This window comes from Gouania willdenowi, chromosome 12, assembly GCF_900634775.1.
Source record: "Gouania willdenowi chromosome 12, fGouWil2.1, whole genome shotgun sequence".
Lineage (NCBI taxonomy): Eukaryota > Metazoa > Chordata > Actinopteri > Blenniiformes > Gobiesocidae > Gouania > Gouania willdenowi.
The window spans coordinates 25,405,318-25,431,710 of NC_041055.1; the positions used below are offsets into that span (position 1 = coordinate 25,405,318).

General features: G+C 37.3%; 1 protein-coding gene across 7 annotated transcripts in view; it reads right to left on the reverse strand.

The window, feature by feature from the left end:
* Positions 1 to 313: 313 nt before the first annotated feature.
* znf618 (zinc finger protein 618) overlaps positions 314 to 26,393 on the reverse strand; it is a 44,940-nt gene continuing 18,860 nt past the window's right edge. For 4 of the 7 annotated variants that reach the window (XM_028462975.1, XM_028462973.1, XM_028462974.1 and 1 more), the window contains 11 exons: positions 21,670 to 21,759; positions 20,455 to 20,535; positions 17,378 to 17,467; positions 16,936 to 17,025; positions 16,760 to 16,849; positions 11,323 to 11,400; positions 10,825 to 10,869; positions 10,202 to 10,279; positions 8,628 to 8,798; positions 7,440 to 8,539; positions 314 to 5,468 (listed from right to left, as the gene is read on the reverse strand). In XM_028462975.1, the coding sequence (XP_028318776.1) occupies positions 4,923 to 5,468; positions 7,440 to 8,539; positions 8,628 to 8,798; positions 10,202 to 10,279; positions 10,825 to 10,869; positions 11,323 to 11,400; positions 16,760 to 16,849; positions 16,936 to 17,025; positions 17,378 to 17,467; positions 20,455 to 20,535; positions 21,670 to 21,759 (2,459 nt within the window). In that variant the 3' untranslated portion in view covers positions 314 to 4,922. The remainder of the gene's footprint in view (positions 5,469 to 7,439; positions 8,540 to 8,627; positions 8,799 to 10,201; positions 10,280 to 10,824; positions 10,870 to 11,322; positions 11,401 to 16,759; positions 16,850 to 16,935; positions 17,026 to 17,377; positions 17,468 to 20,454; positions 20,536 to 21,669; positions 21,760 to 26,393) is intronic. The other 3 variants (XM_028462978.1, XM_028462977.1, XM_028462976.1) reach the window with 2 other exon arrangements.

Genomic DNA, 26,393 nt, shown 5'->3' on the forward strand with positions numbered 1-26,393 from the left:
CTCACAGCCTGTTCTTATATAACACCTCACTCCTCTCAACATGTGTCTGAGGTCTGTGAAAAGCAGTTTCATTTCTATCTGGGGGGAAAAAAGATACTGAAAATAAGCAGTTTTCCTCATTTCTAAGAAATATCGTCTCAACTCTTCCTGACTGATAAACACAGGAATTGGTTTTCTAAACATTTTATTTCACACTCAAAAAAAAAAAAAAAAAAAAAAAGCATTAACGTGAAGCTTTTTTTTTTTTTTTTTACTGAATCGGTTAAATACACACCGTCACAGAGCAGTGAAAAGAATGGATTAAAATATTTTCCACTTCTTTAGTTTCAGGTCCTTCTTAATAAACTCACACACACGTCTCCAAAATACAATAGTTGTCAGTTTAGCACAGATTTGGAGTTTATTCACACTTAACATACTACAATAAGTAATGTATACAAGAGACATTGAATAATGCCATCATGTGACACTGGAGAAACAAAACTGAAAAGAAGACACCGAACCTTTCTTTGCCATTATATAAAAATAGTGTTGCTACAAAAGTATAAATTAGGTTTACTAACAAGAACTGAGATCTGAATCCACACAGCAATCTGCTGCAAAAGTGCAGTAAAAAAATACTAAATTAGAAAAAAAAGAGAAAAAAAAAACCGGACAGATTCTTTTTTTTTTTTGCAGTTTTGAATATAAAAAGGAAGCCTGTAAAATAGGATGAAAGCAACACTAGTTTCTTAACCTGAAGTAAGAATACAGACTAATTCAATTCAATAAAACTGTTCTCCGTGTCCACACTTTACAAACTGAAGGTTTAACATCTGAATAAGTTAAAGTCCCCAAAACAAAATAATACTTACAGTCGAGTTCAGATCTCTAACAACAGTATCTAAGTTTGTGTTGATATATTATATCAAAAAACCTTCTGAAGTGCTACTGTAGAAAAAAGAGGTATGTTATTGGTGCTCCCTACTTTATCTCAGACAGAAAGGTGCGCCCCCTTGTGGTTTAGAAACAGCAGTCCTCTTGTATTTACACGATACATCCCCTGGAAATGGATGATGTTAACCCGTTAAGTCCAACCCTGATCAGTGTAGCTGCTCCCAACTTATCAGGTTCAATAACAGACAGGGTTGGCTTTTCTTAGCCCCGAAGTAATAGGATTCTTTTCCATCTGATGAGAAACACTGCTTACCAACGTTGTATATTAGTATTATTAAAAGCATGCATCTTAATAAATTTTTATTTAATTGACTGACAAACAAAACAAAAAAAAAAAGAACCTACTTTTTTTTTTTTTTCCAAATGAAATTCGGATGACTCTTCCATCAAGAACAGCAAATTTATCCCAAAGCACTTAAAATACTGCTTTAAAAACTGTAAGAAACGGCGTCCGTGAGCTCATTCAGTCACGTTTTAATCCTCACACCATGTTTACACAACTCTGGGATGAAAGCTTAAATTTAAGAGCGAATATGTAAAAACTCGAATGTTTAAACTAAAGGTAGAGTTGTAATAAATATTAACAAGGTGCTTAGATTTGGTAACTTAATCTAGTTTAATGTGGTTTTCTTTGTTTTACTAAATGACAAGTTCTGTATAACTCATTTTTTTAAGTGGTTATGAAATGCAAAGAGTTCCAGTCAGGTTAAATGAAAGTGTGGGATTGTGAATAGTTCATAATGCAGTGCCGTGATGGGACTACATTTATATCAATAATGGTAATTTTATTTATTATTTTAGAAATGTTAAAACTTTATTGTGAGGTTTCACGCTCGAACACCTTTCCTCTACTCAAATAATATTAATAATGCAGTAAATATTAAAGCCTTTTACAACCTGTAGTCACCCCATAATACATCATTATACCTCAATTAAGTGACAATCTCAAAACCCTTTCTTATTTTTTTGGATATTTTGACACTAACTTTATAATTAACAATAATATGCAAATAAATCCATCCTTATAAAAGATTGTAGTGGTATTGAACATGTTTGTTTGTGTTTTTTTTAACCATTTATTGTTCATTGAACTTCATATTCAGTCTTATAAAATGGTTTACCTCACTGGTGTTGTCAAACATCTTCATTTTAAATGACTAAATTCCCAACCTGCGTGTGGGCGGAATGCTACATCACGTAAAAATTTGGAAATGCAAATTACCTTCAACGTTTACGAGTGTTTCTCGCTTCACCGCAAGGTCAAAGTTGGTTAGAAGTCAATCCCCGACCACAAAAAAAAAAAAAAAAAAAAAAAAAACATCAATGTTTTGACATTTGTGTGGAAATGACTTTTGGAGGAGGCGGAAATATTTGTCACAGCACAGAAGGCCATCACACTCGTTTCTGCAGGGATTAGAACGTTAATTTCTTGTACAACCATTGGGGGCTAGTATTGGTCAAATATGAAAACTAACCAACCTGAAATGAAGTTTCTAAACTGAAAAAAAAAAAACAAGCTGCCCTACAAACATTACACACAAACTCCAACATTGTTCTCATATCACAGTATGTGTACTGACTGATCTTTCTCTATAAGCCATTATATTAAAGTGACATTTAACCTACTTTTATATTTAAGTAGGTTTACACAGTTTATATTTGCATTTTGGTGTGTTATTTATTAGTATCATTATAACTGACCAGGTTGATGAACCGGATAATTGTTAAAAAAAAAAAGAAGAAAAAAAAAGAAGTACCAATATAAGAAACAAAAAGCATAAAGCGGTTGACAAATATTTAAGTCTTTAACAGGGTTTCAAACACTTCTGAGCATCGAGTCCCTTTGAGGGTGCGTTCAGAAGTGTAAAACTAAAACAAGCCTTCAAGCAAATGGTTTAAAACATCTTAAATAAAAGGCCATTAAATAGGAAATATACAGGCAAGCATGTTAGTTTTAAGGTGATTAAGACTTCAGGCCCAAAAAACAGAGAAGAATAAAGTACTTGACTGATTAGTACCAGAGGAAACAAACCAACGTGTCTGTAGGAGGTATTAGCTCAGGTAAAACTACACTAGCATCCGTAAAAATATAAATACCATGACTTTGTGAGGTGTTGACTTGAACATACTGGCATATTTTGTCCTGTAAAAAATAAACCTTCAGTTATTTTTTTTACTCCTTTGTTATGAATGGCCCTATTCTTTTTTTTTTGAGGAGGAGGGGTGGAACGTTTTTGCAAAAGTCAATATTCAGCACACACCTCGGCGTTGAGGTCAGTTTGGTTTCCTTTCGGTTACAGTGAGGGGGGAAAAGTGGCGGTGCCTGCTTTAATGTGCTCATTCCTGAGAAACTCCCCTGGATGCCAAAAAAAAGGAAAGAAAATAAAAAGTATTAATTTACGATACGTAAATTAATTTAGGAGCGCCGTGAGAACTGTCGGATCAAGTTAAAGCTTATGGCCTAAAATATGGAATTGGCCACTCACACAGGGAAGACGATGTTTACAGTAGAAGACTAGAGAAATATTAAATAACGTGAATGTTTTCAAATTTATACACCTATTTTAAATGATCTGAACACACCAACAATAATACTGCCGTTTATGCGAGGGATGTTTGAGAACTTTGAGTTTGTAAAAGCAAAAGGATGAATGCAAATTTTTAGATTCTTAAATTTCAGCATTTAAATCTTTACATATTTATATACCAGGGGGTCAAACTCATTTTAGCTCAAGGGCCACATATTACCCAGTTTGAAATCAAGAAAATATGTTTTTTAAGGAAAAAGCACAAATTCAAACCAAATCTTGATTGTTAAGCTATTGGTCAAAATTCCTCGATTTTGTCAGAATTTATGTTGGATAATGTGCGAGAATTTTCCAGGTTTTTGAAAATAATTGCAATTTATGATTCATGTAAATATTTCAGTACTGCAAACTCGTATTTTATCTAAAACCTTTGATAATTTACAAAATGTCTTTTTTTTTTTTCTTTTAACGAAATCTTCCAGTGGGCCAAACTTGGCCCGCGGGCCTTGAGTTTGACATATGTGATATATACCCTTAGTTTGATTTTTAAGGTTTGAGGCTGTTAAATGAGTAGAAATAAAGTCTTAATTTCCTGTTTCTTTACATATAAATCACGTGTCAAACTCATGGCGTGCAGGCCCATGGGCCTGCAGGCGTGCAGGCCCATTAGAGCTTTCAATTGAACCCCGAGAATGACTTAGAACAAAGTAAAAAAAAACTATTATTCATCAAGTATAACAATATTACATTTGTGGCGCTGAATCTCTTGCACCTTACTTACTAAGAAATAATATATTTTAAAAGGAAAGTTGAACTGTATGTAGTCAATAATAATGGTTATAATCTGGCTCACTTAAGAATAAATCAAGCAGTGTGAAGCCCTGGAGTAAAATCAGTTTGACTGCTCGGCTACAAATGAAGAAGAAAAAAAAAAAAAACGTCAGCGCGAGAACAGTGATTTGTCAGAAGTGCAAGGGCACAAAAAGTTGATCGTTTCATTTTGGGAAAAAAAGACTTTGGAGTTTCACGTCGATTTTTAGGAACTAAAACAGCAACTTCAAGCAATAAATGCCGACTTTACACGAAAGGGTTGCCATCCAGTGAGAGTAACAGCATTATAGCCTTTTGGTAGTCGTTAGGATGAGGTAAGTCAACCCAACTTGTCCTGCGTATGTGTGCGTCCCAAACCAAGGGCAGCGTACTGAACAACTTTTGAGTTTGCATTCCACCCCTTCAACTTGTCCTCAGCACTTTACAACAGTCCTTTCACCATAAAAAACACAAGTTCTTCGATGAGCGTTTGTAACATCGTAGGTTTTCTACTGTAGATATACGTTGTGAGAAGTATTCAAAGTCCACACACACATCTATGTTGACAGTTAGACCTACGGTATATAAATAATAGTCTGGAGTCATTGGTTGGAGGCGAGGGTTTGGTTGTGTTTTTTTCTTTTTCTTTTAGCACATATTGGAACGAAGGAAAATGAGTTTGTTCATTTCCTCAGCAGTGATCTGCTGCTTTCTCTTCATAGCCAGGCTCTGCTCACACACCGCTATGCACTCGCTGCGGATTCCCACAGCGGGCACCGCGAGGAGCCACAGCGCCAGGCGAGCGAGTCGGGGGAACTTCTCACCTACTGTGCAGCTCCAGTACTGGAGCAGATCAGGTGCACCTTGGAGTAGAGGCTCAGCCAGGTACTGAAATATCTCCTGTCTCACTTTGCTGTGACTGTCGTCGGCGCCGGACAAAGAGCAGGATGAGGAGATGCCTCTGGAGCCGCTGTTGTTCCCGCCGCCTTCTATACGACTTATTTTTGGCGTGGGTGGACCATCGGTTTCACGCTCCTCTGAGCCTGAACCTCCCACTCCTGTCATACCAGCATCTCTGGTGTCAACAGCCATCTCACATGCACGGGAGATGATGTCATCGTGCTGGTAGGCGGGCACTGAACGCAGCTTCAGCTGTGGGTCCAGAATCATTGCAACCTGATGGGCACGTTCAACCTGGAGATAAAAATAAAAAACTCTAATCAGACACTTTTTTTTTTTTAGACGTTTTTACCTCACAAGGTATAACAACTACACTGGGTACAATAGCAACTCAATAATTAACTGAATTAAAGATGTGACGTGGATGTTCAATTCCTACAACAAGCAAAAGAAAATCATTAGAACAATTGAATGAGACTTAACTTTCTTCATTAACTCTACTAATGCAATGATTTGTCGACAAAATCGAAAACAGAATATAGTCACCGGCAAATGTAATTGTCGATAATTGTCGGTTACGTCATCATGTCTTTTTAATGCTTTTTAAACACCATCACTGCTTAGAGTTGCATACACGTTACAGTGAATAGCGTAATGAGATGGCAGAGTGTGGAAGCGCTACAACACGGGTTAGGGCTATAGCTTCTTCTACCAGGCCGGTAAAGCCAGCACCTCCGTCCGGACCCACCAAGGCAACAGCGGCAAGAATTGTGTGGTCTATTAGATTCATCAGTACAAATGTCACAAGTCAAGATTCATTTACAGATTGATTAAGAGTAACTGACTAAAGACTAATTTTGTAGTGAAGTTTTATGTCTTTATTGTTTGTTAACATACACCCTAAACAACAGTTTCTCAAATGGGCGAACGTGTGGAAAATTAACAAATGAAAGCATTAAAAATATGAGAGTTTATAATGTTTATTTTTAGTTAAAAATGATAGTCATAATAACGATGATGGAAATGGTCTTGATTAGAACATGAAATAAAAGTACAAGGGTCAATCTTGGTCCCACGCCATGTGTAAGATGAATGGAAATGTTAAAACTAGAAATAAATTCATTAATTACACACTACATACTGTTTCATTCCACTTCTTTATAGGGATGTAACGATTAATCGTAAGGCAGTTAAAAATCGATTCATAGGTATCACGATTCACATCGATACTGTGAAAATTTAATCGCAGTACTTTTTTTAACCAGCAGAGAGCGCTATCCAGAAGTGTTGGCGGCGGGCGAAATCTGCTCCTACTTTCTTTCTGGCCGCCTTCTACTCTTAAATATGTTCATAAATGATTCCTTACCCATTTAGCACCGAAAAAATATCTGTAATATTACCTGAATATCTGTAAAAGTCATGTTTTTCTATTAGCTTTGTCTGCTAGCATAGCATCTCTTCTTCACTGCAAGAATAGCTGCATGTCAACCGACCACTGGGTTACCAGCGCCCTCTGCTGGTCCAAACAAATATCTGACCTACATACTGTGAAATGACTTTTTTTTTTTTTTGTTTTTTTGTCCAATTGTTAAGGCACAAAATACATTTTCAGTTGCACTTTTAAAAAGAAAAATAACTATTATGCAGTTTTGCATTGTTTACTATAAAACCAGAATTTAAATTAATAGGCTTCTTCTATTTATATTATTCCTTTATTTATTTCATTCAAGATTTATTTTTAGTTAAATTGCATTGTTTTGAATAGTTTATCAAGGGATTCTTTTGACAATGAAAAATAAAAGGAAAACAGTATAGTTTTTTTCCCGTCATCATTTTTCTACAGTCCCATTTTGTAAAATAAATCATGAGAGAATCGTTTTGTGAACCCAGTATCGTGAATCGAATTGGGAATTGAGTGAATCGTTACATCCCAACTTCTTTACAAAGTTAAATTCTTTAAAAAGTGTGTCATCACTCATTCATTCTATTATTATGCTTAATAGTTGATTTTTCACAGTATTCTAAGTAAAATGTTAAGCCAGAGCAATTTGAGAACCACTAACCTAAACAATCTCAGGCTAAATTTATGAGCTGGAAACAAAATAGAACCATTAATTGTACAATTTATTGTTCGATTAATTGTTTCAATAATCAATGACTAATCAACTATAAAAACAGTTGTTAGTTGCAGCCCTAATAAACTCTGGGGAGAAAACAAAAACTCAAAATGTAAAGAAGTAACTGTAAACAATGTTAGTTTAGTACCTTAAAGTTTTCCTTGAGCGCTTCAAGGAAATAGTGGCAGAGTTTGCTGGCTGTTCCTGTTCCAGCTTCTCCAGCTTTGGAAGTGAAAAACTTCTCCAAGCGCAGGTAGACGGGCAGCACCTGCTGTAGGGTGGGTCGTCTCTGGCTGCTCAGCTCTAAAGCTGCCAGACGCAGAGGAGCCAGCAGACAGGCCAGCGTTCCCAGCAGATGCTTATTGAGACCCTGGAGCAGAGGTGCCGTGGTCTTACTGCGACCATAAGCCTCACAGATGTGTTCAAAGTGGGCGTGGACCTGCAGCAGAGCTTCAGCCATGCGATCCCAGCAGGGTGGAGTAGGGCATTGTGTGGAGCTGCTCTGGGCACCTTCTTCAGTTGTGCTTGTGGATGAGTTGGTGAACTGCTCCTCCCGTAGGGACAGCGAGGTGGAGGAGGAGATTTCTCTGCAGGTTGACAGGAGCTCTGTTAGCTCATGGAGCCCTCTGGCCTGGAGGCTGCGCTTCCCGAGGACGCCCTGAACCACGGCGCCCAGCGAACACCCGGCACATCGTAACCCAATCCTCCCACGCCCGCTGCCCCCCAGTGGAGACGCTGTGAACCCAGCTGCCCACACCCGGGGCTCAGACACGTACACGGTGCGAATGTCCGACATGACAAACTCAGACAGCACGTTCTGCACCCAGTGGTGAACCTGATCAGGCCCCTCCCTCAGCTCCGCCTCCCGCACACCCAGCACGTAGCGTTTCAGCCTCGATCCCTCCACCTGATAGGCCGTCAGAACGTAACAGGCATCTGGGCCAGATGTTTGGGAGTGGCAGGTGACGGCAATGCCAAGGGAGGCGTTGGAGCCCAGCGCGCACGTGACCTTGACCTTTACTTGATTGTACATACGGGGCAGCTGGCGCAATGCCAAGACACTCATGTTGCCGAGGGCGTCGCGGGTGGAGTAGGCACCATGACGAGCCCCAGTATCCACCAGGGTCTGAGCCAACTTCAGGAAGTCTTTGCTGTTGAGCACATTCAACATGCTCAGGTCAGCGCACATGACCCGTAACAGGCGCTCAGCCACCTGCTGACGCTCCTTCTCAGGTAGGCCATTGTTCTCTAACGGCACAGGATGAAAGGGAGGGAAAAGACATTTAAAAATGATCAAATCATTTCATATTCGATGCCTTATAAAACCAATACTTACGGCTGAGGGTGTGATTTCTCTGTGAGATATTCTGAGGCTGGATTTGTATTTTAACTGAGGAATGAGGCTGAGGCTGAGGCTGAGCTGGGGAAGCCCTCCACAGCTGCTCCTGAGCACCCGAAGCTGAGGAAGGTTTTGGAGAGTCACCCGTGGTGTGATTCTCATTGTCGGCTGAGAACAGAAGGGTTAGAGTGATGAGTGGTGTTACAACAAGTGAAATTATTTTTATTTTTTGGGCGGGGACCTTAAAGTTGTGAATGTGTACAATTTTTATAATCAGAAAAGTCTAATAAAATGTGTATTAGGGCTGGGCAATATAGAAAATGACAATAAAACCTATATACTGTACAGTATATACTGTATATATTCTATTTTTGTATTTATTCTATATTCATTAATTCCCACCACTGTACAATAAAACAGTCTAGGCATTGTACAGTAAATATGTATCCTTTATTCTTTTTATATTCTTTTTTATTTATATTTTTATTTATATGTAGGTTCTGTTAAATGTATTGATTATTTCATCTTCATTGTACTATTCTTTTGGGTGTCTTTTGGGTTTTTCTGTGTGTTGCCTTCTGTTGTCTTTTTTTCACTGCACTTTATGTGATGTGAGCTGTCATAGATTTCCCCACTGCAGGATCAATAAAGCTATCCATCTAACTATAGGTCATTTTGTATTAAAATACTTGTTTTATGAGTCGCTGCTTTCACTACTTCTCAGAACAACATGAAAAGCTCAGTTAGATGATCACTGAGTGCGTCCGAACCCAGACCTTCCCCTAAACAAACCACACTATAGAACTTACTCGCACATACTGTCCCTTAAAGGAAAAAAAGCCAAAAGCAGCACATATTGTGCAGCCGTTGTTAAATAATGTGCTTGTGTGCCATTTTACATCAGCAAATTTAACCCAAAATTGTTTTTCTGGTAAGACTTTATTGAGTTAGCAATATCGAGATTTATAATGTATGTTGCCATTTTGAAAAAAAATAGAGATATAAGTTTTGGTCCATATTGCTCAGCCCAAACGTGTATACGTGCCAAAAAAGAGGCAATTATTATGCTTAATAATCCAACCAGAGCACGTGTTTTTGAAGAACTTCTTTTATATGCGAGAGATTATGCATTATTAAGTTATCAAGTTATTTAAAGTTCCTTAGGTCAGTCTCCAAACAATCTACCTACTAAAAATAAAACCTATAAAAACAGTCAACAGTATAAATAAATCATATTTCGTTTTCCAAGAAAACCTCAGAAAAACCTTGCAAATGAGCCCCAACATCAGCTTTTCGAGGTATTGTACACGCTTTCAACCTATATTTATGTTCTCTATAGATACGTCTGTGTTGAAATATATGATGCAATAAATAACCTCAGATCCAGATCTGCAACAACCCTCAGAAACAACCACAGCTTGTATTTATGTATACAAGTGTGAACAACCCATACATAGTAAAGTACAAATCCTATATAATCAGGATGAGTCTCACATGCATCGCAGCAATTGAGGGTCCAGCGTTTTTGTTCCACTATTGAGCTGTACATGCATTTGTAGTCGCGGACTCACCAGCATGGGACTGCATGTGCTCCAGCAGGTTGTTGTAGAACTGGAACTGGATGCCACAGGCACCACATGTGTAGGGCTCTAAAAAAATGACAAGGCCCAGAGTATGTTGACTCTTTATCCTAGGCACAATCCAAAACAGGCTGATCACCTACAGTAAACCCTGATCTGTGCTGGATTCGGCCAAAAATGAGGCTTTTTTCAAAAGTACAACCAACCAGAACCTGACTTTTTCAGCCCAGTAAAAGTAGACTGCCTTATGGCATCAGCTACATTATGTACCAGTTCAAATCTGGCCAGAGAAAACACATAACCAGCCCAATCTCTCCTTTTTTGCCACCTCAACATGCAAACAATAAATAATTTGCATTTCCTCTTGTACACAACAGGTACAATCAAAAAGGGCAAAAACAAAACGGTACAAGTCAGACGAGGCTTCCCATCATAACACAAATGTCACCAAACAAAAGGGCAAAATAAATTATTTATTTGATAATACTTTTCAGAAATGCACCACTAAGTAATGTTTTCTTTTTAAATACGTGATCAAAACACTCTTCAGAAGAAAAAAAAAAACAAAAAAACCATGCAGCATCTTCATCTGCTGAGGGTGGGGCACGACTTACTCTGAGATGTAGAGAAGGCGGTGGCCACCAGAGGGCTTGGAGTCCCTGTTGATAAGAGCAGAGGGGAGACGCTATTGCTTTTTATATCTTGGTTCGATAAGCAGCAGTGTACAATTGTGTGTAGTTTTTAGACAGAATTTTTCCTAAAAACCAAAAACAGTGCATGAAGAACCCCCAGAAGGGAGGATGAAAGTCAAATAATTGATTATTCAAATAGAAAAATCCTATCCCATTATGCAGCTTTGCTGAATTTACATTAAGTCATTTGTGATTGTTGATATGATGTGATGATTCAGCCTGTTTAAATATCTTACGCTGGCACAAATAAGGAAAACAATGTAAAACACATATAACACATTTGAATGCAATTATGTTATTTTCCCCCTAAAAAAAAAAAACTCAACATAAGCAAACATCAACTTGACTTCGCCATACAATCTTCTGCATTTCATTTCAATAGAAAACATTTCTACATAAATGTCTGCACAGCAGGCTTACCACTTGAGTTCTGTGAACTGTTTGTGTCAACCAGACTGGACTGAAGTGCACTTTCCAGTTTCCGCCTGAATGGGCTGTCTGTGAGTAAAATGGCAGAAGAAACAATGAGTGACATGCACTATGCAAACCATGGGATTACATTTTTAATTCAAACCATGAATCCACACGACAGGAGAGATTAAGTCAAGTTATTAGCACGCAATTTACACTCCATTTTAGTTTGCAGCATGCAAATCAATCAGGCTAACGGGCTTGAAAAAAAAGCTCATATTACATTCAGATATGGATTTAATTCCTCCTCTTCATTCCATCTTTTTGACCCACTTCTAAGACGCCAGCGTGTGCCTAGCTTTAAATAGTCTTTTATGGCAAAGTGCTTTTAGCAAAAAAATGAGGAGGGTGTCGTTAACCACTAGATGTGACACCATTTAAACAAACTTTACATTTTTTTGTGAACAACTGTTTTATTGGAATTATAATTTCACATGACAAGATCAAACAGTGCAAGCATTTTAACATATCCTCCTCTCCCTCTGGCAGCACCTCCCCTCCCTCCCAACTCCCCTCTCAGTATAGTGTTTTACAATCCTGCTGAGTGTCTTTATTCTGAGCTGAGCAGGTTCGTTACCGCCGTAGCGGCTCTGTACCATGAGTCCAGAGTAGAACTTTTGGCTTTGTTCACCTAAGCTGGATACAGTTAAACATGACCACATCCTGAAAATACTCCAACTATTTCCTAGAGTACAGTTTGTGAGGGGGTAGCCAGCTTTGTACTATCAGTTTTTTGGCAACCGTCAAGCCAGCCAACCAAACCTTGCGTTGTTTCTCATTCAGCCCCAAATGTGAATCGTCATTGAACAAAAGGAGAGTCGGCTCCAGAGGCACAGGCTTGTCAATCATTTTAGACAAAGTCACCGTTACCTTCCTCCAAAAACCATTAACCTCTGGGCAGTCCCATACCATATGCCTAAATGTTCCCGGTGTGCTCAGGGAGCACAAATCACAGTTTGGGCTGGAGCTTCATACGAAATCTCAAAAGTGGTGTCAGATAGGCCTTCTGACTAACATAATGAATCAACTGGTGGTTGGGGTTCTTAGACACGTGGAATGTGTTCTCCCAAACATTTTCCCAGTTTATGTCCTCCTTCACAACGACCAAGTCTCCAGACTAGGCCTTGGCTTGGGGTAGTTCCTTCTGTGTGTAAGTTTAAAGTCATGAATACACAGCTGATACGAGTCCTCTAGTGTTTGGTGTGGATAGCCAGTCTATGACACGATGTGTCTGTGGCTTAGAGTCTGTCCGTGCACCATAGGCACGAAGAGCCGATCAAAGTCGGAGGTAAAAAAAAAAGTGAGATGTTGTTGGCAAATTAAAGAGAGAGCACAATGTCTGGAAGCTTAGAATACCCACTGGGTCAAATACATCTCCCAGATTATAAACTCCCTTTGAGGACCAAACGGCTTGTTCCCTGAAATAAAATTGTTGTTCCTCCAAAGTGAAGTATTCCGATGCAATTTGTAATAACTGGTCCGAAGTGTGACAGGAATTGATTAATAGTTAGTCCAGAAAAAAGGGACCCCTTCGAGTTTGTATGGTAGCGACAGCGCATCTTCTATATCTCTCCAGGCTACCTGAGAGGAGCGGTCAAGCCATGTCTGAAGCGGGTGCAGCTGAAAGGCCTGGTGCTACCTCAAAAAAATTTGGGAGGGCCAGGCTACCCTCATGCTTTGATCGCTGCAAGATTGATCATTTTATTTTGGGATGCTCACTATTCCAGATATATTTCATAGCAGGGTGTCAACTCTCTTCCAAAATCTCGGCGGAAGAGGGAGCGGAATCATCATGCTAACAAAGTTGAGGTTAGGCAACACGTTAATTTTGACGGAGGCAATCCTTGTTTGCAGTGAGGCTGGTAATTTAGTCTATACCGTTATGTCACATTCCACCTCTTGAAAGATGATTTCATAATTCATTTTGAGTAATTTATGCAGTGAGGGCTGAATCTAAATGCCCAAGTACGTGATCTCTGTTTTATTGTGAATATCATAAGGCAAAACTACCACTTTTGTGGGCTCATTCAAGGACATCAGAGCCAACTTCGTCCAGTTTATCCAGCATATAGCCGGATAACATCCTGAATTAAAAGGTGGCTAACAGACAGGGTATGGACTTTCCAATATCCGATAAGTAGATACTATAAGTACATTATCCGCGAAAGCTGATATGGTATGCAACAAGGTTTTAATCCGAATAGGAGCAATGACCTGGTTCTCCCTCAGATGTTGGACTAGCGGTTCTAACGAGAAAATAAATAAACTTGGCGAGAGGCCACATCCCTGTTGAGTCCCACGAAAGATGGGGAAGGGGCTAGAGTGTAAGCCAATTGTGGACACCATGGTGGTGGAGTTAGCATATAAAACACGAATCATGTTGCTAAAACCTCTCCCCAAGCCAAATCTCTCCAGGACCGCCCACAGCTAATGTCACGTGAGCCTGTCAAAGGCCTTTTCAGCGTCGAGCGTCTGTATCGCTCATGGAGTCGTTAGTTGTTGTGTTTCATGAATTACGCGCATTAGGCTTTGGATATTGTTTGCTGCTAAACACCCTTTCATGAAGTCAGTCTGGTCCTTATGAATTAGTTTGTCCATGTATCTCTCCTAACGTAAAGCCAGCACCTCAGAGTACAGCTTCTTATCCGAGTCATTTGGTGAAATCGGTCTGTAATTGGAGCATGCAGTTTCGTCTTTCCCTTTTTTGGGAATTAGCAAAATCAGGGCAGTGTTCGTGTGAGCAGGGAAAGAACCTTTTTCGACCGCTGATTGGATAAATTTTAACATAACTGTCCCCAAAATATCCCAGAAGTGTAGAAAGAGCTCTGCCGGTACGCCGTCTGGGCCTGGCAATTTCCCTTTATTTGTCATCCTAAGCGCAGTCCTCAGCTCCTTTAAGGAAATGGGACGACCCAGATCTGTTACTTCCTGCTCCCCAACCGTGGGCAAGTATAGACTACTCAAAAATTACTTACATTTCTCTGGGTCAAAATTAAGCATTGATTTATATAACTATAAAAAAATAGTGGAACACAACATTTATCTCTTTTGGGTCGGATGTAAATTTGTTTTTGGCCGTTTTGATTGTATTGATTGATGCTCTAGATTCACTTTGCTTGAGCTTCAACCCCCAATAACCTGCTTGGTTTGCTTCCGTTAAAATAATAGCCCTGCCTGACTCTGTGCATGATGAACTCCGCTCACCTCCTCAACAGATCATTAAGCTCCACCTAGACTCCCCTCAGTTCTATTTCCACTGATTTAACGTACTTATATGACACTTTCCTTCAAATCCTGCGGCTACTCTCTTTTTTGAGATGAGATGCACAAGAGGATGTAAAGTCCCTAATATAACCCTTGGTGGCCATTCATATAATACAAAGAATCAGCTACTGTGCCTATATTATTGGTTACGAATTCCGTGATCTGCTTCCTAAATTGTACTACAAATACCTCATCCTGCAGAAGCATCTTATTAAAGCGCCATCTATGCGTTTTATTGAATCTGTGACTAAGATCTGTCGTCATCAGCAGCGAGTTATAATCAAATAGTGTCGCTGACAGCACTTGTATCAAATCAAGCCCGTTTTTAGACTAGAAGAGAGCAGAAAGTAGTCGATCCTGGAATGTGATTTATGATACGCGGAAACGCATGTATAGTCTCTAAAGCCCTGGTTCCAAACGCACCACACATCAACTAGATTAATATTCTCGATCATGGCGTTGAGAGCAGCTGATGCCAACTGCTGGGTGTGAGAAACCGATGGGGTGGATCTATCCAAATTGAGGTTGTACACAGCATTCATATCCCCTCCCACAATCAACTCATAATCTGATAAGGACATCAGCTCCTTGGTAAATTCAGAAAAAAAGAGAGTCAAAAACCGCTGGTGCATGTATGAATACAAAGGCTACCTTCTATCCATATATGGATGAACACAAATATGCTATGCAACCTGATGTCCCTACCAGGGTTCCTACAGCTTTAGTCAAATAGACTTTTTAAGACTTTTTGTTGCCATTTGAAATTAAAAACGCCACATCAAATTACATAGGTTTAGGGTAATTTTTTTTCTAGTGTCTTGTGCAAACTTGCAACTGGTGGCCTCTAAAGTAAACACACAAAAAAACAGACTAAAATAATCATAATCACAAGAAAATAGCCAGAAATCTATAAACGAACACAAATATAAAAATAAAAACCATTGGGAAAGAAGAAAAAAATGTTTTTTGGACTGGCAATTTTCATTAAATGTACATTTTCCCTTGTTGTTTATACATTTAAAAACAAAAACAAAGATACAGTTTATTTTGAAATGTGAGACAAATTACAATCCTAAAAATCATACTTCCTATATGTGCAATTCTTTTGAAACAATGATTTAAGACATTTTAATGATAATTAGGCCTTATTTGTAGATTCTTGAATTTCATGCCTTTGAAGACTTTTTAAGGATCCGCGAGAACCATGCCTACAATAATTTTATCCACCTCTAAGGCCAAGCTCATCTTAGTCTGGATAACTGTCCCCCTAGAGTTAGAGCTCCCACAATCCGAAGCTACAACTTTATATTGCTTATTTTGAAGTTGTGATACATCCTCTGCCCTCAGGTGTGTCTCTTGAATAAGTGGTAGATCCACATTCAATGTAGATAGCTTAACCATTATCTAAATTGGTACCTATTGCTCCAAGTGTAAGAGTAAAAAGTCTAACCCTAATGTAAGAATCAAGAACAAGATACCCCCCGCCCCTCCAGACTTATGTTTACAGGCATATATGGCAAAACACAGACATTATGCGCACAAAAATTTGTATGTAGTCAAATAAAAATTTCAACCAAAGCATTCTAACATATCTCTCCAGTATTCTGCATGTTTTCGCTAACATCAAGTGTCAGTGAGCCAAGGTGTGACTTCAATAACTGTCAAGTGTCCCCTGGCATCTGACAATAATTTGTTGGCGCCTTTTAAGTGAAGCTTGTGAATTAGAGCTGCCGCTGAACAGTTCAGAAACACTTTGTACTCTTCCACTTGACACCAGTGGTTATTGGTCAGCCCGCGCACCAACATGTTTATTCTCAGGATTTGCATAACAAAATCCTAAACATTTTCCTAAATATGCTAAATATTTTTTATTTCTTTTACAATTTCTCTTCTGAAATGAATTTCAGTTCTACATAAAAAAAAAAACATTCGTTTTTATCATTGCCAAATTGTTAAAAATTATAGTCATTTTCTATCAAACCTTAAGTAATTACATCATTTTGACCCAAAGCAAAGGATAAAAAAACATTCATACCAAGTTACTAAAAAATGAATGACTGAGAATAATGTGAAATTACAAAAGGGATAACTATAATAAACTGGAGGATAAATTTACACCTACTTTTCATCCTTCCACTTTGGCTGTGACCAAACTTGCTCATGTCCATGCTGCCACATTCCTGCACCCGTGAAGTCTTCAAATCAAATGAGCCTACAGCAAAGTGCAACAACAATAATTAAACTACAAAAAGCTTAAACACAAACAAATCAATATATTCAGTGAAATAATAAACTCACTAATTGGTCTGTGTAGAGCAACGTGTTCCTGATAAGGGTTGAAGTACTTGTACTGCTTCCCACAGAACTCACAGACATAGCTCCCAGTTTCTGAAAAGAAAACATACAAACCATCAGCATCCATGTTTGTAAAAGATAATAAGACACTGACTGACTTTAATAAGATTAGTAGCTATAAGGTAAAAAGAAAATTAATTTTTTGTTAATATTGGCATCGTTTTAGGAGGAGGGGGAGGTGAAGAGTCCCAATAGTCAATGCAAGAAAAGTAAAAAGCTGGTGATTGTGATCCCAGTTTAAAAGTCCCAATTCCCAGATTTTAGCAGCAAGTCATTATCAAAGCAGAAAACAAAAAAGGGTGGCCTTAAAACAAATGGGTGGAAGCTCACACTATCCCCTAATCAGCGTCAGTCATTAGTGCAGTTACAAGTGCAGGCTTCCCACCTGCGAACACTGCCAATTGTGTTTGAAGGAACAAGCGCTGGTGTCGGTTGAGCCCGCGGTCACTGTGCGGGAGGGCGGGAGCTTTTTCCCCTGCGAAAGAGGACTTTGGGACTCATGCACTGACACCTTTTTATATTGAAGAATAAGCTGTGATGCTCATTGGAATTTTCTGACATGTATTCTTAACTGAAGGCCTCTGGAAACTGCATTAGAACCAATGACATTGGGAACAGAATGACACCATATTTTTTTTCTGCTAGCATTGTTTATGTACATTGAGTTTATAGACTTAAAATGATATAACCTGAGTGTTTTTGTGTTTCGGTACGAATGCAGTTCAAAGCAGACAATCAAAAGGTCCAAATTGCACATCCTGCTAAACTGATCCCAGGCACTGCATTGCTGATTTTAATGTTGTGACAGGAAGTGCTTGAATTTCTCTATGCGTGTAACAGGCTTGGGGTCAATTACATTTTTACAATTATGTCTTTAATTATCCAAGTTCAATTACAACTTAATTATGATTATGGTGACCGAGATTTTTTCCAATTACAATTTTCACCTGAAAGTCAATTACAATTACGTACTCAATTAGTAAAGTTAAATTACCATTAATCCTAATTACTGAGCCTTTACTAAATAAGCCCATCAGGGTTCCCACGCTTTTTTCACAATAATTTTTAAAAACTTTTCCAAAATATATTATAAGACTCAGCTTTGAAGCACTCAGATGTTTTTTGTGCATTTCCTGGTTTTTAGCATACCCCAGCTGAAGTGATCTTACCTACGCACAGTTTTATAAATGAGGCGGAGAGTGAATTTGCGAAATCTTGTGATTCTCGCTCAATGATGCTGCCGGTATGCAGCACATTCACTTTGAGATAACGCTTAACATGTTTAAGGTTTAACATATTTTAAACATTAAAACAAAATAGGCTATATTTACAAAATTTTTCCAAATCAGTTAAAATATCCCAGTTTGACCCAAGTCTTAAATCAGCTGGAAAATACACTAAAATGAAAATACTGGTATCAATATTTTCTGTGTGGGCATCTGAACCTTTTTTCTGTCAGTATACCCCTAGAATTACTTTTTTTTTTTTTTTTTATTTAAATGGTATATTGATCCTCAAAAGAAGTGACTGGGAAACTTGATATTAAAAGTATTTTAATAATTGTTAATTACATAATTGTAAGCCATAGAACTATAACGTGGTTCCCCAGTTTTGTGTTTAATTAAATTGTAAATGACTGTTTTCATACAATTCCTATGACAATTACAAAGTCAATTATCTGTACTCAATTACAACAGCTACAGATTTTTCCAGTTGCAGTTACAATTATAATTAATTATCAATTACAATTATAACTGACCCCAACCCTGGCGTGTCGCCATCTTCAAAACAGTAGCTTTTATGAATTTTCTCTTTTTCAGATTAATACAACATGCTCTTCACCCCCTACATTAACATCAAGCACAACTCAAGTGCTACGGATGAGAGGTGTAGGCTACTGCATGCAACTTCCATTGCCACTGTTTTTTTTTTTTTTTTGTGGCTAAAATTACTTTTGTCCCTATTTCTCCACCTTGGGAACAGTTACAGAGTAATCGGTTTCCATGAAGCTAGCAGAGGCCTTCACCATGTGACTCTCCCTATACAAATGATAACTTCAGATAACTTAAAGCTTATTCAGATGCCAACTTTTAAAAAAATATATATATAAATTCCAACTTTACACAAATAACAAAAAGAAAAGAGACAACCAGATATGGTGAAAGGTTGGGGGGAAAAAAATCTAAAGCGTGTTGACAGTTTTTCTTTGGTGGTGTTTAAAATAGCTGAGTACATCATTTTAGGTGGGATGTAAGAGTTTATAATGGAACTTGGCTATAGCGGTTTGGTGCTTAAGATACAATACAGTCAGAAGTGTCTGTTGCAATACCTGCAGACACTTTTTAAGAATGAAAAATCCTGGTTTCATTTTTGTTTATAATCACCAAGATATTAAATATACAGTTTTTCTTAAATGTTCTCGGAGTATTTCAATAAAATCAACAAGACAGGAAGTAGATTTCTTTTGTGTGAACTTCAAAACATCAGTTTTAAGTCTAGTTTGATCTCAGACAGTCCAGACCAGGGTTGGGGTCAATTACATTTTTCAGTTACAATTACAATTTAATTACAATTACATTGACCAGTATTTTTTCCAATTACAATGCGATTATTATTTTTTTTAATCCTCAGAAAGTCAATTACAATTACTTTCTCAATTACTAAAGTACTTCAATAACAATCACAAATACTGAGCCTGAAATAAGTAACCGAATAAAACTTAACCTTCCTCTTGTGTTAGCTTTCTGTTAGCATCTCTTACGATAACGGGTAAAAAATCAGCTGTAAATTACACTAAAAACCAATATCTATCATCTAATTTATTTCCTATCTATTGGTTACCTTATCAGGCTTCCTAAACAATAAAAACACAGGTTTTAATAATATGCATCTGAGCCTTTTTGTCAGTATACCCCTAGATTTAATTAAAAAAATTAAATAGTAAAATGTGGGAATGCTCGATATGAAACATATTTTAATAATTGTTAACTAAATATGTGTACAACTGTACATAGAACTGTAACATGGTTCCTCAGTTTTGCGTTAAACTATAATTGATAATTTATGGAATTTTCATGAAAATTACAAAGTAAATTATCTAAACTCAATTACAATTTAATTATGATTACAACAGCAACAGATTTTTTATATTACCATTACAATTATAATTGTTGTGGCAGCTTTTTATGACATAAATGTAATTAATTATCAATTACACAATTTCAATTGACCCCAATTCTGGTCCAGACTACAACAAATAATATTTACAAAAAACCTACACCTTTTTTTCTATGTTACAATTTTAGTTTGTCAAAAGTTAAAACCATCTCCTATCTGACATTCACATTCTTGGAATTGTTGTCAGTTTGGTCAGAATAAAGATAATTCAAGTATACATGTTCAAACTGGTGTCTTTTTGTCTAAAGTTGGGATATAAAAGGTGCACAAAATGTACGGTCTTACTTGGTCCAATTTTCTGGTATGGTTCAATGGGTTCCTCTTCTTTAAGACCGTCCAAAGGCAACATAACCTGCTCATACTGATCTGAGAGAAGAATGTAAGAGGCAGAAGAGACAAAAACACAGGAGGATGATCAGATTGGTTTAGGATTAGGAAAAAAAATAACAGTACCTCACATCAGGTCTTATTAAAAACCAAAGTATGCAAGACTATGGAGAGCAGATTACCATGTGTAGTGCTGGCCAAGAACAGTAAACTGAGGTTACACTTAACCCAAGATCATAAAATATCATCAAAAATGAGAAATTCATTAACTAATGAGTCTCAACCTAGCGTGAATAGACAGAGACTGATCTATCCTGCTTTGTATCATTTTTCCATCAACTGGTGTGTTTTTGTGTGTGTGCAGAGGTATTTTAATGGCACATCGGTGGTAATAATTAAGCATCTTTTGACGCCAGAAGCTCTCAAGCAGACTGACCATGTACACACATTTTGAATTACCCATGTTCATTTACGATTACAGTGACCAGCATTATTCCAATTCCAATTATTTTTTATCCTCAGAAAGTCAATTACAATTACGTTCTCAACTACTAAATTTCAATTACAATTAATCACAACCTAATAAAAGCTTGTGTTAGTGTCTCTTATGATAATTAATTAATTATAAATTACGCAATTACAATTAGAATTTACCCCAACCCTGGCCTCCATATTTTAAAAATTAATGACACGCCCTATTTTATACTTCTACTGTTAACGTGTTTAAGAATTACATGTTTACATAGTGACTGCAATGCTGAGATTGCTCAACTTGCTCCGTCTTCGTGGCATAGAAACACTTAATGTATGAGCTAAGTTTCTCAATATTGCTTTGAGGATGAATTTAAACAGGGTGAAAGAACATATTAACTGGTCAAACTAAGAGGAATAACCTCATGCCCTTAACTCCCATGATTGAATGCTTAAACATTAAGTGTAACAGCCTGTCTGAAACGCACTTAAAACTGACAATGACTAAAAACTGGCCTATTACTGATATATTTTCTTGCCTACGAGTAAAAAAAAAAGCTCTGCCACTTTGGTTTTCTTCTCTTTGACCTAGTCTTTTTACAGGCAACAGATTTTTTCTGCTGCAGCGGAAAGTTTGTGCAGAAAGAGTGTGAAATGCTTTCAAACTCAGACATGAGTTTTAAAAGAAATATTCTGGGTTACCATCAACTGCATGCAGGTCACGATGTTCCTGGAAGCAACTGTAGTATTTGTACTTCTTGCCACAGATGTCGCAGGAATATCGGAAGCTACCTGCCAATTTTCAAAGTGAAAAGAAGTTGGATACAGTTAACACATGAGTAATACACAGAAGTAGTTTTTTAGAGAACTAAATCAGAATATTCTGGAGTCAACTGTACAACAAATCAAAAAATGCAGAAGTCCTCCACTTGCACCCAACATATTCAAAGCAGTGTCCTTCAAATATAACTGAAGCAATTTGGCTCACTGAAGTTTGGTTCAGCAAAGTTCACCTTAAGTTTGAATTATTCTGCAACCGTAAGCCATTGAAGATTTCTTTAAACTTCGGAGGGGATTCAGATCTACAGGTCCTGGATCAGTTCCATTCGTCAAAAAATCCCTCTCTCTCCCCTTCTTGGCAAAGTTGACCGATCATTACAAAATTTGACTCACCACAGAGTTTCATCGAGATTGCACATTTTGGAAAAAATGGGTGCCCCATACAGTTGGACCTACAGTGGTATTATTAATGGGGATAGAAATTTCTTACAGGCTTTTAAAGTGTGAATGATCATGGTACCATGATCAGCATCACTGATCCAGATAACTGCCAATATCTGGCAAAGAGGATATTTGGAGCTTGGCGGAATTTTGCGCTCAGAGTGCTCTTGATTGTTGCGTTTCTACCACAGAATGCAATTGGATTGTGATCGCACAGACAGACAAATAGTCTAATTAATAACCCAGTGACTGGGTCAGATATAAGGCCTAAATATACTTGGGCGGAATGTAGGTGGAGGGGACTCTGCGAGGAATGTCCACACTCTGACCTTTCAGAGTCGAGCGCACTGCCGCATTGTAGTTTCCAGGGAAATCCTACGTTTCCCACAAACCTTAGCGCCTCTCTGTAGTCCTTGTACTCTTTATGGGACGTGATATAAAGGTGTTTCGTAAATTGTCAGCAAGTCTCCTTAAAGCTCGTCTCCATCTCTCCTGCTCTGTTATACCAGATGGGTAAAATGCAGGTCGATGTGAAAAATAGATGCGAAACAGTGTTTTGTGCGACACTAAGTACGCGCAGTCGTCAAATTTGAGATTTGCACTCACTGGCCTTGCAGATGTCCACTCCGTGTGGGTTTCGCCAGAGTATGTTTCACCCCAGTATGTTTGGGGCTTTACCCAAATTTATCCTTCAAAAAGCGATTAGAGATTTTTGAGTTAAGATTATTTTTATTCCTGCTGCGGTGTATTTCTCAAACCAGCATGAATGTAGTGCTTTATTTATACTAGACATGGGGGGGGGGGGGGGGGGGGGGTGATTGAATACATGGCCCTTGCCTCTGCCCTATAGACTGGTTTCATAGTTTCAAGAGCAAAAAAGAAAGGTATTTCTGTGCAAAGAAATGGGCATGATCAGCAGTTTGGAATCAGCAGATTTAACTAAGTGAATGACATTAAAGACAGATTCTGGCAGTAGTGAAAAGCTGCTTGAACAAAATCGTGGTAAAGGTCATTTTACTCGTATAATCAGTAGATGGACAAAATATCATGAAAAACCAAAACCAAAAAAAATCTTTCTACCAATAACCTTTAGAGCATTCATCTTTCCTCAAAATTTGGATTTGCTTTGAGATGCTACATGTGCATTTAACCAACCATGACTGAAGGCAATCTGTTGTATGAACAGCATGACACCGAGCAACTGTGAGTCCAAATACATTTCTGACCACAGCTTTTGAGCAGGTTCAGCATTTGTTTTCTTGGCTTAATACTGGTGATGTAGCTCCTCCCCCCACACTGATGTGACAAATGCTTCAGCATTTTGCAGCACAGTGGCAACTTCTAAATGTTCTCCTTTCTGATCTCTATGAGGAACCTGGTAAATGAATCTATTGCCTGAATTTTTTATTTTATTTATTTATTCAGTTTATTTCCGACATGGTTGCATTCACAGAAGTGTTGTTATTCTTTTTTTTTTTTTTTGTACATGCCGAAAAAGGTGACGAGAGAAGCAGTTTGCTTATCCAAGTCCCGTCCCCTGTTTTGTACACAGAAAATTTACATCAAAGCTTGTCTCTCTGGTCAAACAGTCTTAGGTTGTTCTGAACACAATTTCATTTTTTTTTTTTTTTTGTCCTTTTTTATGTAGGATTTATTCTCATCTGTAGTCCGTGTTGTCTTTTTTCATTCCTCCTCTCCATCGTTGTTCGTGTCGTCCTTGTTACCTGCAGATTTCATTCCCCGACTTTGTTTACGTTCCTCCAGTTCGAAAGAAAACTTCATCATCTTTCGAAGTTCCTTGTTTTGTCTCTGCATCAAGGTTATTCTAGCTGTTAATAGCTATTGACAGTGCTGTGTTTTCCAATGTTAGATTTAACCCTTTCTCGTATAAACACATTACTATGTCTTAGTTTATAAGCAGTAATTTAAATGTGACCCAATAAGGGAAGAATAGATTATCTTCAGTGTTTTGGTATGTAGTATTTGTTGTAATTTCAATAGGATGTAGTTCTGTTTTCAATGTTTTGTCTTTAAGATGTTTTTTATATAATGTATTTTTTTTTTGCGTATGTTTCTGGGTGGATGTTGTCGTTAGTATTAAATATTGTAAGTATTGGTAAATTCTGAATATATTTATAATTGTACTGTAAACACACAAGCTCAGACTTAGAACTAGACACTAAATCAGTCATGGTAGGCAAAGCCATATTTGGTCACAATAAAAATAACTTTGCAGTGATGATTTCACATGGAGATAAAAGGTTGGGCTATTCACAATCTTACAAATTGGCTTTTTTCCAGTGAAAGACACAGATAAGCATTAAAGCAGAGAAGGCCTTAATATTAATTACTTGAGTAAATTAAAGATGGACTCTGGGATAAACAGCCTAAGGTGTGGGAAAAAAATGTTTAGACATAGTAATCGATACATACATTAGTAATAATATTTTAGTTAAATGTTAAGTCACAAGAAATAATGGCCAAAGGAGCAGCTTATTTAGTTTATATATAACGAACAGCATATAATCTATAATGTTTATTGTATGTGTTATAAGGAAGGATGCGGCTGCTTTGGTACTTTAACATGCAATTCTAACTGAACTGAACAGATGCTGAATCATTTTTTTTTAGAATAAAAATGTCAGTTTTAGTAAAATGTTTCAAAAATGTGAAAGAAACCAGACTTCACAAACTTTACTGTAATGTGGTGGTTGGATAATTCATATTTTATAATATCTATATATATAGGTAATATAATATTAAGAACTCCATTGATTGATTGTTTTATCAGTAAATATGTACTAGAATTTCCATGACTGTATTTTCTTGATATTTTCACACGTGTCGTTTCTATTTTCTTATATGTGCCATAAATATCTGTCGCAAAAAATTGAATACACACGTAGCTCCACTCAAACCCAAGTGAGGAGCCCCCATGCATAAACGGGGACATGCCATACATATTTTCACTCATCGAATGGTGCTGCCAGTGAAAAAATAATAATACATCAGTTTTATATAGTGCTCAAAGCTGCTTTACAGAACACAGAAAAATAAAGCAATAACAATAAAAGTAAAAAAAAAAAGGTTAAAGAAAAGCAAGTTTGAAAAGGTGGGTTTTAGGCAGTGCTTTACATATAATTAAGACATTTCTCAACAAGAGGGTAGAAACATTTGAGTGGAACTGTCATCAAAATACAAAAAGGAAAAAAACATCAAACTCTCAATGAGAATGCAATACCTAACAGCTAAATTGTTCAATAACTAACAAATAATTAAAACTCACACACCAAAACAGCTCTGAGAGGAAGTGAGAATGATTAAACTGATAAAACAGTAACAACGTGGGTACATTGTTTTTAATGTAAGCCATGTGCACATCTGTACTGTAAGACTTTAGTTAAACATTTAGTAAACTGAAGACAATCATTAAACATTGGGGGAAAAATGGCAGCTGAGACAGAGGGCGTCTCTTTATCATAACAAGGTGTATCTGGAATATTTCACAACAGTCTGAGGAAAATGTTACCCATTACTCGTAGATTTTGAATACTTTAACAACTCTTTAACACACCACATGATATAGTTTGACTGCACTACAGTATGTAACATAATGCATAACTACAGCCAAAATGTGAAAAACGTAACAACTGGGCACATTTTGCAACAAAAAGCACACATTTTGTGACCAATTACAATTACAAATTGTGGCATTTATGATAGAATTATATATTTTGTCTTTTAATTTTAAACAAGACAGCAACATTTTGCTTTCTGAAATATTACAAAAATTTGTTTTCAACTTTTATTTGGCCTTAACTTTGAATTAGAAAACGACGCAAGGTCTTGGAAAAACCCTACTAAGTTTGCTTCAACACAAATTGAGATACAAATATAACTTACTGTGCTGCCCTACTTAATTTGTAGCCAGCAAATCCTCACAAGGACGCACAAGGCCATGGATTATTTGCAGTTTTCTGGTGTATCTATCAAAAAGCTAAATTTATATAGTAGCAATCAAGTTAGCTGTAGTAAGCTTTTTTTTTTTAATTATGAACAGGTAAAACATGTTTTATTCTGAGAAAACAAACAAAAACTCCAACGATTTTATCAGTATTTTTTTTTTCAGCTGACTTCTTGTCATGCTACTTGGACTTTTAAATACAGCTTTAAATAAAGGAAACAACTTTAAAAAAAAAATTAAA